General features: G+C 43.3%; 1 protein-coding gene across 1 annotated transcript in view; it reads left to right on the top strand.

Moving 5' to 3' along the window:
• LOC140387825 (calcium/calmodulin-dependent protein kinase type 1D-like) overlaps positions 1 to 9,448 on the top strand; it is a 331,474-nt gene extending 322,026 nt beyond the window's left edge. Inside the window, exon 10 of the mRNA XM_072471001.1 lies at positions 3,793 to 9,448. Within this exon, the coding sequence (XP_072327102.1) occupies positions 3,793 to 3,920 (128 nt within the window). The 3' untranslated portion in view covers positions 3,921 to 9,448. The remainder of the gene's footprint in view (positions 1 to 3,792) is intronic.
• Positions 9,449 to 12,676: the final 3,228 nt, after the last annotated feature.

Genomic DNA, 12,676 nt, shown 5'->3' with positions numbered 1-12,676 from the left:
AATCCTTCATCGCTGAAACGGTTCAAGTAACTTCCTTATGAATCCTCTCCAAAGCTGTCCCGTCCTTATTATTTCATGTTTGGTAATTACTTTCTGGCTAAACTCTGACAGGACCGCGTCAATAGCTTATGGCTTTTGGCAGGCTATGAATTATTGTGTCCCAGAATGTTGAATTACAGCGTGCAATTTTTCAAAGTCCATCCACCACCCATGTGCTGTTTTCCCAATTGATTGTAGAGCGAGCACAATATCTGTCTTTTGTCCCATGGTTTCTTTGGCATGGCAGGTAATGTAAATGTCAAATTACTGTCCTACTTGGCAAAAGTTTGCAATTTGCACCGAATCGAAACCTGACATTGATGCATGGTACTCTGTATTAGAGCTGGAACGGTTGTAGCAAACTATTCTAATAACCTTCCGGTATCACTCCATGATAAGGAACTCTGTCTTCATAAAACATGGGCGGGATTCTCCGACCCCGTGCCGGGGTCCCCCGGGGGGGGGGGGGGGGGGGGGGGGGCCTCCGATGTGGCCTGGCCTGCGATCGGGACCCACCCATCGGTGGGCCGGCATCTCTATCTCCCGGCCTGTAATCCTGCGCCATGTTGGGTCGGGGCCGGCGCAGACATGGGAGACACCACGTATGCGCGGAAATCACGCCGGTGGGACTGCGCACGCGCGGGTTCGCGCCGGACCCACTGCGCATGCGCGCATCCCCCGGCGCCCATTCCATGGCTGGATCAGCAGCTGGAGCGCGTGAACCGCTCCATCACCCTGCTGGACCCCTGTAGGGGCCAGAATTGCTGATCCTGGGGCCGCGTTGACGCCGTCGAGAAACGTGACGGCGTTTCCGACGGTGTCAACACTTAGCCTCAGGATCAGAGAGTCCCGCCCCATGTGTTTCTGAATTTTTAATTGGCCAGGGAGGGAGAGGAAGATGCACCGATAATCTTACCATATTTGTTTAAGTGCCAGGCTCAGCCTGAAAACCAACGTGTAACCCGCTCCGGTTGCACAAGCCAGTTGTCTCTCCAGAACCTGCGACTCTTTAAAGAAAAAGAATGAGTAGGCGCGTTTTACGCCGTCACTGTGCCGAGCGGCACCCAGCTCCACAGACATGACCACCTTGGGGTGTCCCGATCAGAAGAGAAGTGGAACGCCACCGTCCCACACCACGGAAGTATGATGGGCTCCACCCTCCCTCCCCCAGACAATCGTTGGGGCTCCCGCTGATTCCCAGACAATCATCAGGTCCAGTGTTTAGAGCTTTGCCAAAGAGTCATCTGGACTCGAAACGTTGGCTCTTTTCTCTCCCTACAGATGCTGCCAGACCTGCTAAGGTTATCCAGCATTTTCTCTTTTGGCATCAGAGGCTGATTGCGAACATGGGCTGAATTTCGCCCCCACAATTTTCAAAAGCAGCTGCAAATGTTATGGCGAAGCATTCGCATGCAACTTTAATTGCATTGATTTTCATAATGCAATCATTTTAATTTTTACTGTTGATGTATAATGAACAAAATGTTTCACCCATGATACACTGCTCCCCCTTCAACTGGTGCTCTGTCTGAGTGCTGCCCCTACACCTGGTCTTTCTAGGAAGCTCTTCTGAACAACGAGGCAGCCTCTTGTTAAAAGGACACGGTTAGAAAGAGTTTCTCAAACACCTTCTCAAAAGAGCGAGCACTTCAGAGTTAGTGGACCCCTTCACAGTTATAAAATAAACAACAGTAATCCCCCCTTTAAAATTGCCTGGACCTGTCAATCAAGAGGCTTGAAAAAGATAATAAACTGTGAAATTGAATGTAAACAAACCAGTTTAAAGCTTTTAGGCTTCTAGGCAAGCACAGAGGCTTGAAAAATTTAATGGGCAATGAAAATGAAACTAGCTGTAGAAAAAGCACTTCCAAGGTTTTCATCACATGAAAGGGAAGACTTTCACTTTCTTCTGACAGATCATAATATTGATACGCTGGGAGATAGTTTAAAGGTTTCAAGGCTACATTGAGAACAGTTTCACCTTCATCTGACAGATTTTTGAGCTTGACATGCTGGGAGAGACATCAGAGGGTTGTAATACATTAGAGGGAAGGCTTTAAGCTGAAAGACAATTTAATGATTTCCAAGGCTACAGATGGAAAGACCAGCCAAGTGACTTCCATCCTGGGAGAGACTTCCGACCTGAGCCCCTCCAGCCCCACCCAAGCCCCCCACCTTCACTGAAGGACCCCCCCCTCCCCTCAGCACCCTGGAGGCAAGTATAGAGAGGGTACTCACCCCTTTAACCCCCTCTCAGTATCCATGATGCCAGTTTGGCACTGTCAAGGGGTCGGGCCAGAAGGCGACACTGGGGGAGGGGGGCCTGAAGAAGGGTACTGAGGGGGGTGGCATTTGGTGAGCCTAAAAAAGGGTCCCACTCTCTTGGTGGGGGGGGGTCGTGCCAACGATTGCGGGGGGGGCTCTTCCAGTTATTGAGGAGGGGCCTTGTCAACCAATCGGGGGTGGGGGTGCTTACCAGCAATTGGGGGGGGGGGGGGGGGGGTACTGCACCATTATTCTGAGATTGGTGCCCTGATTTCTGAGGAGCAAGACTTGTCAGTGAGTTTCGGCCCCACCCCTCTCAAGTCCAACATAAAATCCGAAAAAAGGTTTCCAAGTGCCATTGAATGGCACTTGAGCAGCATCCTAACGCCAACAGGAAACAATCCCGATTCCCCACTGGCAGGAACACTTTAGAGTCAAAATTGGAGAATTGCACCCTATGGTTTCACAAAAGGTGAATTTCTGGCCGTAAAACCCAAACTTGACCCTTCCCCAGGGAGATGGGGAATGTATCGTGGGAGCAAACTAAGCAAGCAAGTCAACGGGGATTACTCTCATGCACATAATTGTTGAGAATGTCAAGTGGGTGTTCCTGTACTCATGGGGTAAAGAGGGCGGAGATCGAATGTCAGTCTAACCTGGAGGGAGATGAAGAGGGCCATTGGGAGGAGAGGGAGCGGAGAAGGTGCTGCCTTTTTCCACACTCCTATTTCATAATTTTCGACATCCACCACCTCTCCTCCCTTTGAGATTGAACCACCTCAAATTTGTCTCTATCTGACCTTTGGCCCAATCTCTTTCATCAGATTTATTTATTAACAAATCATCTAATTCTGAAGACATAAATTACAGAACATAGGAAGCCATTTTAAAACTAAGTCAGTGCAAGTGGCACATTTCCTTTCTCTATCAGCAGTTCTCTGCTCAAGTTCCAGTTGTGCATTAAAACCGCTGCCGAGACAGGAACAACCCCAGTTAGAATTATAATAATAATGGCAAACACCTGCATAAAAAAGATTGGCAGGGCTCTGGAGGGTGGGGATCGCTAAATTACTCCTACAGAGAGCTGGCAGAGACCTGTAAGGCCAAATGGCCTCGCTCTGAGATTCTATAAATCATTGGTCACAATAAACTACTCCAGCAGTGGTCTACAGACCTGCTCCGTGTGCAAGTTAAGAAAAATTGTTCTGCAAAATGTTTTTATTTTTTATTTTTAATGAGACGTTTCCTTCAACTTTATCCCATAGTTTTTGTGAAGTTCTGCACATGTAACAATCACCGGCATCATTGGAGGAACTTAAAAGGGATTTAATTTCTGAACCGACAGTGCTTGGCTGAAAAACAAATCAGTCAAAGGTTAATCAGAACTGATTTATATGCTAATTATTTAACAGCGATCACTGTTCTCTCAAGGTTTATAATTGAATTGGTCTAATTGCTTTCTTTTCCACCGTGATGCCTTTCTTCTAGGTGTGTCTCCTTCCACTGCCTGTAGTATAGTGTCTGCAGTGTCTTCTCCCTCTGGCATATCTCCGGTAGGGTCAGAGGGGAGGGCAAGATCCACTACAGTCACCACAGTGCACGCTGGGAGCAAATGACAAGTCCCTTTACCAAGATCAAAAGTGGGAAACAACAGCACTGTGAAGCATCCCAGAATTCAAGTGATTTCACCCTGCCATGTGCACTGAAGCCTCGAGGGATCGCAGGAAAGATTTTTAAAGGCCATATTTTATACTGTAACTCTTATACAATACATGTATCATAAACTGCATTGAATCATGTGCTGATGGATTTAACAGTATCTGGTGCTGTGCATATGAGTCTAGCAATGCTTTATTTCGCCTTCCATAAATTCAGCAGCTGAAATAAATTTCCCAGTAATTGTGCAAAATGTTTCTCCCAAGCAGCGACGTTTCTCCAGGATGTGTGTTTTCCGAGGAATGAGACACTGACTGGACTGCACAATCCATTGCTTATTTATTGTGCTCTTGTTGATCGCTTTATCTAAAATGGTACTTCCTCCTTATTCAACGAAAAATGCAGAGCCCCTTATACTGTAACGTTGTGATAGACAGGAGTGAGCTGACAGAACCGGTAACAGAAATGCTGTGATATTACCCTATCGGGGTTTAAAATGTTATATATGAATACATTTTTGTCCTAAAACGGACAAGAACTTTTAACTATTCAGGGCTAGAATATAATGTCACCCTTGCTAATTCCGGCTTTCGTGAATGTCACTAGCTGTACATATAAAAAGTCATCTTTAATTGAGTTTGTAAATTATCTGCCAATATTGCATTGTTATATTGCATCTTTTTAATCAAATTTTTCTGCTTTCGGTTAATGTTTTTGTCGCAACATTCAATTCCACTTTGTCTGTCCGGGATAGACAAATCCTAACTTAATTAGATAGATAGATATATTGAAAAGCAAGGTACTGCAAGGCTTAGCTGTGCCTTTCTCAAAGACTTCTTGTAGGCAAAAAGGTCATAGAAACTCGCTGAACAATTTTTACACCGCATTAAAAAATAAATATACAAATGTTTAAAGCACCCCAAAGGAAAGCGTAGACCTGTTAAATCTAAATCTGTTTAAATTACTTCAGTATTTAAATAACACTTTTCAATTCCAGGACATTCCCTGAACCATGTGGCAGGATTCTTTGGCGTGGGGTTTTATTTTTATACTTCTGGTGGGTCTGGAACGGTTTAAAAGCTGTTTTAGCTTCTTTTTTTTTGGCTGACACTGAACATGCTTATTAGATGACATCAGAGGTGTAAAACAACATATTTCTTTGAGTAGTTTATCATAAGGGGACATGGAGAAGCAGTTGATAATTTTGCTTTAGAAATTCATGTGTAACCTCAAAATGTTCATGCTGAACACAAAAGAGGACGTGCATTTATGTGACATTCCTCTGTCTGCAATTTTATTAATGCCATTAACCTATAAATCATCCACTGTAAAAGTTGACTATTCAATGTTAGAACATCAATATTTATCAGGATTTGCAGGATGTTCTTACAGTGGTTAGTACATTGCTGTTGCACTGGTCACAGATTTCCCCCAGGAAGGTTCATAGTAACTTTACCACTGGTAGATGGATTCTGGTAAAGCTGGTGTGAACGGAACAGGCTTTAATTTCTTTGGTGTCTGTTTAATTCTGCGGGAGGTGTACTAAGGCATCCAATGCTGCTGACCCAATGGTTAGTGGGTCTTCATTTCATTTCTTTGAGTTTTGGATCATGTATCAGTACAGGAATGAGCGCTGAATGTCACCAAGGGGTTAGCAGATGAATGAAATGAAAATGAAAATCGCTTATTGTCACAAGTAGGCTTCAAATGAAGTTACTGTGAAAAGCTCCTAGTCGCCACATTCAGGCGCCTGTTCGGGGAGGCTGTTACGGGAACAGATCAAGAAAGGTGAGAGGGGGGTTTGTTTGGTCTTTGGGCATTGGCAAAGATGAAGCTTTATTGCGGATCCACCTTGTTCTCACCACGGGTGGCGCAGGTAGACAGAGGAGCCAATTGAGGTGGTGACATCCAGCCCACCTCTGAATCCCAATCATAATGGGTCCGTCCCCACTGCTTAGAGTGGACACAAGATTGCGAGATCCAGGCGAGGAAGGCCATCTTATTTCTCGAGCTGCACGCTGAGCACCATCGTAAAGACTAATGTTTTGAATAAGCAGCTCCAGAGCTTTAGCCTCCTTTATCCAGGAGGGTATGCAAACATAGTAGAGTGGTTATTTACATGACATGTCCCACAATGTTAGCTGGGGAATTTAAACTGAGCTAGTTAAATCAATCTGGAATATCTTAAAAACTTGTATCAGTGATGGTGGCCATGTAAATGTTTGATTGTTGTAAAAACACAACCGGTTTATGTTTGGAGGTGGGAACTGGCTGCTCTTACCCTGTCTGGCCTATATAGGACTCCAGATCCACAGAAATATGGCTAACTCTCATCTGCCCTGTGAAATGAACTAAGCCCCTCAGTTAAATTCAAGAAGATGGTTCCCCTCCACTTTCTCGAGGACAGTTAGGGATGGGAAATAAACGTTGACCTTTCCAACAGTGCTAAAACTAGTTGAGTGAATATTCAGAAAAAGAAAGTCCATCTATTTATCGATCTTCACGTGATGAACTTCCTGACACCAATCCTAAAATTGCCTCTTATTGGTCGAACTTGTGTTCCCTTGTCCCCCTTCTCACTGTTGAGTTTAAGCTAATGTTCTGCCTGGTATTCAGCTCCCAGATGCCTCCCTTTAAAAGATACAAAGCCAGGTTTCTGCAGTTGATCCTTCTGGGCCTACTGTTCTGACACTGAGAATTAACCCCATGGCTCTTCTCTGAGATTTAAATACTTCCTTTACGTCTTGGTGACCAGACCCAGCACTCAAGTGTGTTTGACCAGATCTATTTAACATTACTTCCCTGACATGTCTCGTTCTGTTTTGGCTAGTTGCACATTCTATTCACTTTGTTTATTGCTGTTCCCCAGTGGTTGGGTATGTTGAACATTGGGTGTACTAAAGCCCTTCAATATCTTTCAACCCCATACTTATTTTCATATCACTCAAGCAGTACTTACATCAGCCCAATTTTCTCTTCCTGTGAGTAGTACTGCACATTTGTCTGCAGGGTACTTAATCACCCATTATTCTGCCAAACTTCATATTTTGTCTAACTCATTTTGTAATTCCCAAGTTGCCTGCTCAGAAAAAGCTGACCTGCTTACAGTTTCTTACCCTCTGTAACTCTCCAAATTCAACCAGTTTGCATCGAGCAACAAGAACAGTGAAGGTCCAACACTGATCTCTGGGACATCCAACTTGCTCCTTCTTGACCTATTTTCGCTTGTCAGCCTCCCAGTACTAGGCACTTTTCAGCTAATTCTTTCTCTGCTCGCAGGTTTTATTGAGTCTCCATGGCATTAATCTTAAATTGAAACATTTATGCAGAACTCCCTTCAGTGGCTATTTAGAAGACATTCTGCAGTCCTCTGGACATGCCACTTCCTCAAAAGAGTCAAGGAGGTTAGCCATACAGAATTGTAGCCCCAAATCCTGATTGGCTGCTGTTTCGTTGGTTCGGATTGGGAAGGGAAAAATCACACTTTCTAGCGTAATGGATTTACCAGTATTAACAGGGGGGACATTAGATGGAAGCACATAGGAAATGAATGCCTGCATAAAATTCATGGCCATGAAAAGGTTTCATTATAATCAAATTGTTAACTTATCATTTGCCGGAAGGGTTCAAATACCAGATGGTACAATTTAATAAAATAGGAACTTAGTAGTAGGAAGGGAAACCAAGAGGAACTGTCTTTACACCAGGGTAATGTTCTTGTAAAGTAAGTTACTAGACAAGATCATTGAAGCAGACGATATAAATTGATTGAGGAGACAATTTGGCATTGTGCTGGAGGGAGAATGGATTGATGGATGTGGTGAGAAGCTGAGTGGGTGGGATTGAGAAATAGCTCGGCTTATTAAGGCTCTTATCTTTCATAAAAATTCTTATGTTTAATATATTAGCACAGTAATCATTTACTGTGATGTGACTACGTTGTTGTTAAATGCACTTTCAAGTCCTCTTTAAATAACCTTCCATGACAATTTCGCCCACCAAAAGAGAGTAAAACACCGCCCGGCAAAGTTTTCTTTTGACTCTCAGTTGAGTTGCAGATAGCCTCAGTACAGTGACACTGACAATCAACAGTCTCAACAAAACCTCCTCGGAAGCAACTTCCAGTTTCTTACATACATAAGGAAATTCATACACAGATATGACACATGGCTCCCCATTACATTTCAACTAACTATAGTATCTTATATGGCTGAAATCGGGCAGTGCACACTGTCAGCGTATTACCAATTGCGATCTAATTTGAGAACCGATTCAGATTTAACCGTGAATGGAAGCCTGTGTGTAAAATGCATGATGCACTACATTGCATGAATGGATGGGGTATCAGCAACCTACCCCTACTTTAACCTATTGACATTTTTGCTAAACCCGTTGCAAGACCAAAGTGTTGAGAAGGTGGTTTGACGAGTTCGATATAACCGTTAACATTTTAAACCACGGAAACAATTATTTCCCATGCAATTGTCTTGCTGCTCAGGAATTGTTTCCATGAAGTTTCCCCGAGTTTTGTTTTCCAAAAGATCTCTAGCCGGTGGTAGAGTGGGCAGAATCCATCACCAAATAATCTGGTAGCGTTTTCCGAACTTTCAGGTTGGTAAAACAAGATGCAGCACATTGGCACGGGAGTGTGATGAAAGAGAGCTGGGAGGATAAGTGATTGTGTGAAGAAAGTCCAACCTCATATAAACTGTCAGAGGGGATGTAGCAAGTGGAAGCCATGTTTTGCCAATAAGACTTGTTGGCCATGCCTTAATGCTCACATAGAGAGCTGCTTCATTATTGACCAGGCAGCAAATTGCTGACTTGTGCCACCATGACTGGGCAAAGACAGTCCGTGGCATGGGAAACTCAAAAGAACGGAAAAGGGGGAAAAAAAGACTTACATTGAAAATTTCCCAGTAATTTCTTGTTAAATTGTGTAAAAACTTGTAGGAGGTACAATTCTGTGCATTGGGCAACAAGAAGAATGAGCAATGAAGCAACCTGCCGAAGGTTATAAGTAGGCTTTCTTACCAATTTAATGGCTCATTCTTATGAACAACCAAACTATCCCCACGCAAAATTTAACAAAGGGAAAATTCTAATTGCAAGCATTCACCTTTAGTAACTGTATGACTTTCAAGTTTGTGGGCATGTTTTCAAAGCTTCAAAATATACTCTTATGCCCGGGAATGTCTATGTGGCAAATATTACTGCAAATCTCTCAGTCAGTACTTTCTTTTCCACAATATTTTGTCCAGTATGTACTTGTAATGTGCATGTAATGAATGGATTGCAAAAGTTTACACCCTCCCTAATAATATTTCTGGCAATGGTATAGCAGATTGATTATGGGGCCTATATAGCAACTGACTTGTCCAGGTTCTCTGCCTTTGACAATCATGTATACCTAATTTAAATTTCTAATGTATTGGGAATAATGGAAATAAATTGTTTCCCTCAAATAAATTCAGTTTTGATCGCCATAGATGTAACTGTCTGGTGTCGTATCTTGTTTGTTGCATTGACTATTGTCGGCGATCGACCGTTTGGATGAGATGCTAAGTTGAAGGTCTGTCTACTCTGCTCTCCTAGATAGACACATGATTCATGGCACTATTTTGAAGAAGTGCAGGGGAGTTTTCCCAAATGTTCTGGACAATATTTATCCCTTAATCAACATCAATCAACAGATTATTTGGGCATTATCAAATTGCTGTTTGTGGGAGCTTACTGTGCATAGCTTGGCTGCTACATTTATCCACTATAAAGCTGACTACACTTCAAAGGTACTTCAATGACTGTGAAGTGCTTTGGAGAATCCACTGGTTATGGAAGGTGCTATTCAAATGCAAGTCAGGCCTTTTCTTTCCTTATTAACTTTTGATGATGCGTTGCAACCCACTGTTTTCGTACCAACGCCCATCTTTATCGAGTGATTTCTGATGGCTGACCGCCTTACTTCCGATCATCACAAACCCCACATCGTATAATGACAGTTGTACATGCCGCTTAAGGACGGTGATTGTAATATCACCTTACAGAAACAGCTCTGCAAAGGAACACATGAATACAAATACACTCCTTTGCATTTGTTTGACCTCCAAATTACTTTTGTAGAATCAGATGACATCAGCTAGCAGGCAGCATACACCAACAGAATCCACACTATCGCAAATCAGTTTTTTCCACGAATACTTCCACTTAACTTATCAAATTAAGAAACTTTGGAACACCAGAGTGTAATGATATGTATGTAGGTATACCAGTGAATGGTTAATTATTGCATCTCAGTGTATCTCAAACACTAGAGGGCACCACCAGTTCCCAGTATAAATATCAGACCTCAGGGAATCTTGGGTAGTGTTAGCAGAGGAGAGAGAGAGATTAATCACAGCTCAAGGACTAGTTTAGATTAGAGAGAAGCAGCACGTAGACATCATTAGTTAATACTTAAATATAGATTAATGTTTAACAGACTCAATCTTACTTTATTAATAGTTGTAGCTCTGTAGAGTGTGCGAACTCTATTTCATTTAATCGTTATTCAATAAGTCAGTTTTGCTTCAAGTTAAAGATTGGTGGTTTCTTCACCATCAACCCATCAAACCATTCTGAATCACAAGGCAAAGCGTAACGACATATTACCACAAAGTGTAATATAACCGAGAACAGAAGAAAAGATTTGAGAAGTTTGACTTTAAAATTTATTAGGTTTTGTTGAATGCATCTAAATATCTTTTTATATGTGTTAAATTATAAGACTGCACTGTTAATATTTAATGGAGCAAAGTTAAATATAGATGGATACGGTGTTAGGTTATGACTAGGATATTTCATAGAATCCATACTGTGCTGAAGGAGGCCATTCAGCCCATCAGTCTGCACCGACCCTCTAAAAGAGCACTCTACCTAGGCCCATTCCCCCACCCTACCCCATAACTCCGTAACCCTACTTAGCCGTTGGACACTAAGGGGCAATTTAGCACGGCCAATCCACCTAACTTACACATCTTTGGACTGTGGGAGGAAACACACGCAGACACGGGGAGAATGTGCAAACTCCACACAGACAGTGACCCAAGGACAGAATTGAACCCAGCTCCCTGGAGCTGTGAGTCAGCAGTTCATTTAGAAATGCTTAAGCGACGTTTCAGAGGCCTCTTAACAAAGACATGAATTGGATGGGAATAGAGGGATACGGACCCCGGAAGCGCAGAAGGTTTTAGTTTAGACAGGCACCATGACCATTGCAGACTTGGAGGGCCTGTTTCTGTACTGTACTGTTACTTATTTTCTCATGTTCAAGTGTGTACTTCAGTCGACCATTGTGACATATGTGGACATGCCAAACAGGACATATGTTCCCAGCCATGATTCTGCCAATACAAGGTTCCCACTGCCATTGCATGCCAGGTAGGCAGCTATTTGAGGTGCCACCTGCACAGAAAGATTACCGTGAGTGAAGGAATATCCTGAAGCTAGTGTAGGTGATTACCTAACAGCAGTGAGATTCCATGATTGGGCCACATTTGCTGAATAACCTTAAGTGTGCTAAGAATCACATAAATAACCAATTTATTTATTAGTCAGTTTCACAATTTACACTTGCATTTACACAATTGCACAATTTACACTTGCTGGAAGCTACATATATTTATATCTAGGGCCTGTCCACTGCAGACAAAATGATCAATAATAATTTTTATTACTGTCACAAGTAGGCTTACATTAACACTGCAATGAAGTTACTGTGAAAATCCCCTAGTTGCCACATTCCGGCGCCTGTTCGGGTACACAGAGGGAGAATTCAGAATGTCCAATTCACCTAACAAGCACGTCTTTCGGGACTTGTGGGAGGAAACCGGAGCACCCGGAGGAAACCCACGCAGACAGAGGGAGAACGTGCAGACTCCACACAGACAGTGACCCAAGCAGGGAATCGAACCCGGCTCCCTGGCGCTGTGAAGCAACAGTGCTAACCACTGTGCTACGTGTAGGAGTGTTTTCAAGGCCTGAGTATTGAGCCAGCCATAACGTGGGCTTCGTCCCTCATTGTTAGGCCTTAGCTTAATAAACAGAGCAGGCACAACAATCTTGGATAAGGTGGCTATTTATTATCTCAAGCTTGGTTTCGTGTACACGGAGATGGACCTGGATACTGCCAAGATCGATCTGCTGAACACTGATAAAAACACATAGAATTTACAGTGCTGAAGGAGGCCATTCGGCCCATCGAATCTGCATCGGCTCTTGGAAAGAGCACCCTACACAAGCCCACACCTCTACCCTATCTCTGTAACCCAGGCACCCCACCTAACCTTTTTTTTTTTGGACACTAAGGGCAATTTAGCGTAGCCAATCCACCTAACCTGCACATCTTTGTACTGTGGGAGGAAACCGGAGCACCCGGAGGAAACCCACGCAGACACGGGGAGAACGTGCAGACTCCGCACAGACAGTGACCCAAGCCGGGAATCGAATCTGGGACCCTGGAGTTGTGAAGCAACTGTGCTAACCACTGTGCTACCGTGCTGCCCCCTCAATTACATCAATTATACAATTTCCAAAAATCAATAGCCCACCCCAGTTGGACTCGATCAATCGCTGAAGCTGTCATGTTCAAACTTTATCCAATAAAATTGCGATCAACCCATGATTGAGCCTCATCCTGCCACCTGTTATTTACCAAAGGTTTTAAGTTCAGTTTAAGTTG

This window comes from Scyliorhinus torazame, chromosome 13 (assembly GCF_047496885.1).
Source record: "Scyliorhinus torazame isolate Kashiwa2021f chromosome 13, sScyTor2.1, whole genome shotgun sequence".
NCBI classification, from domain to species: Eukaryota; Metazoa; Chordata; class Chondrichthyes; order Carcharhiniformes; family Scyliorhinidae; genus Scyliorhinus; species Scyliorhinus torazame.
This window is presented reverse-complemented; position numbering and strand designations above follow the sequence as displayed.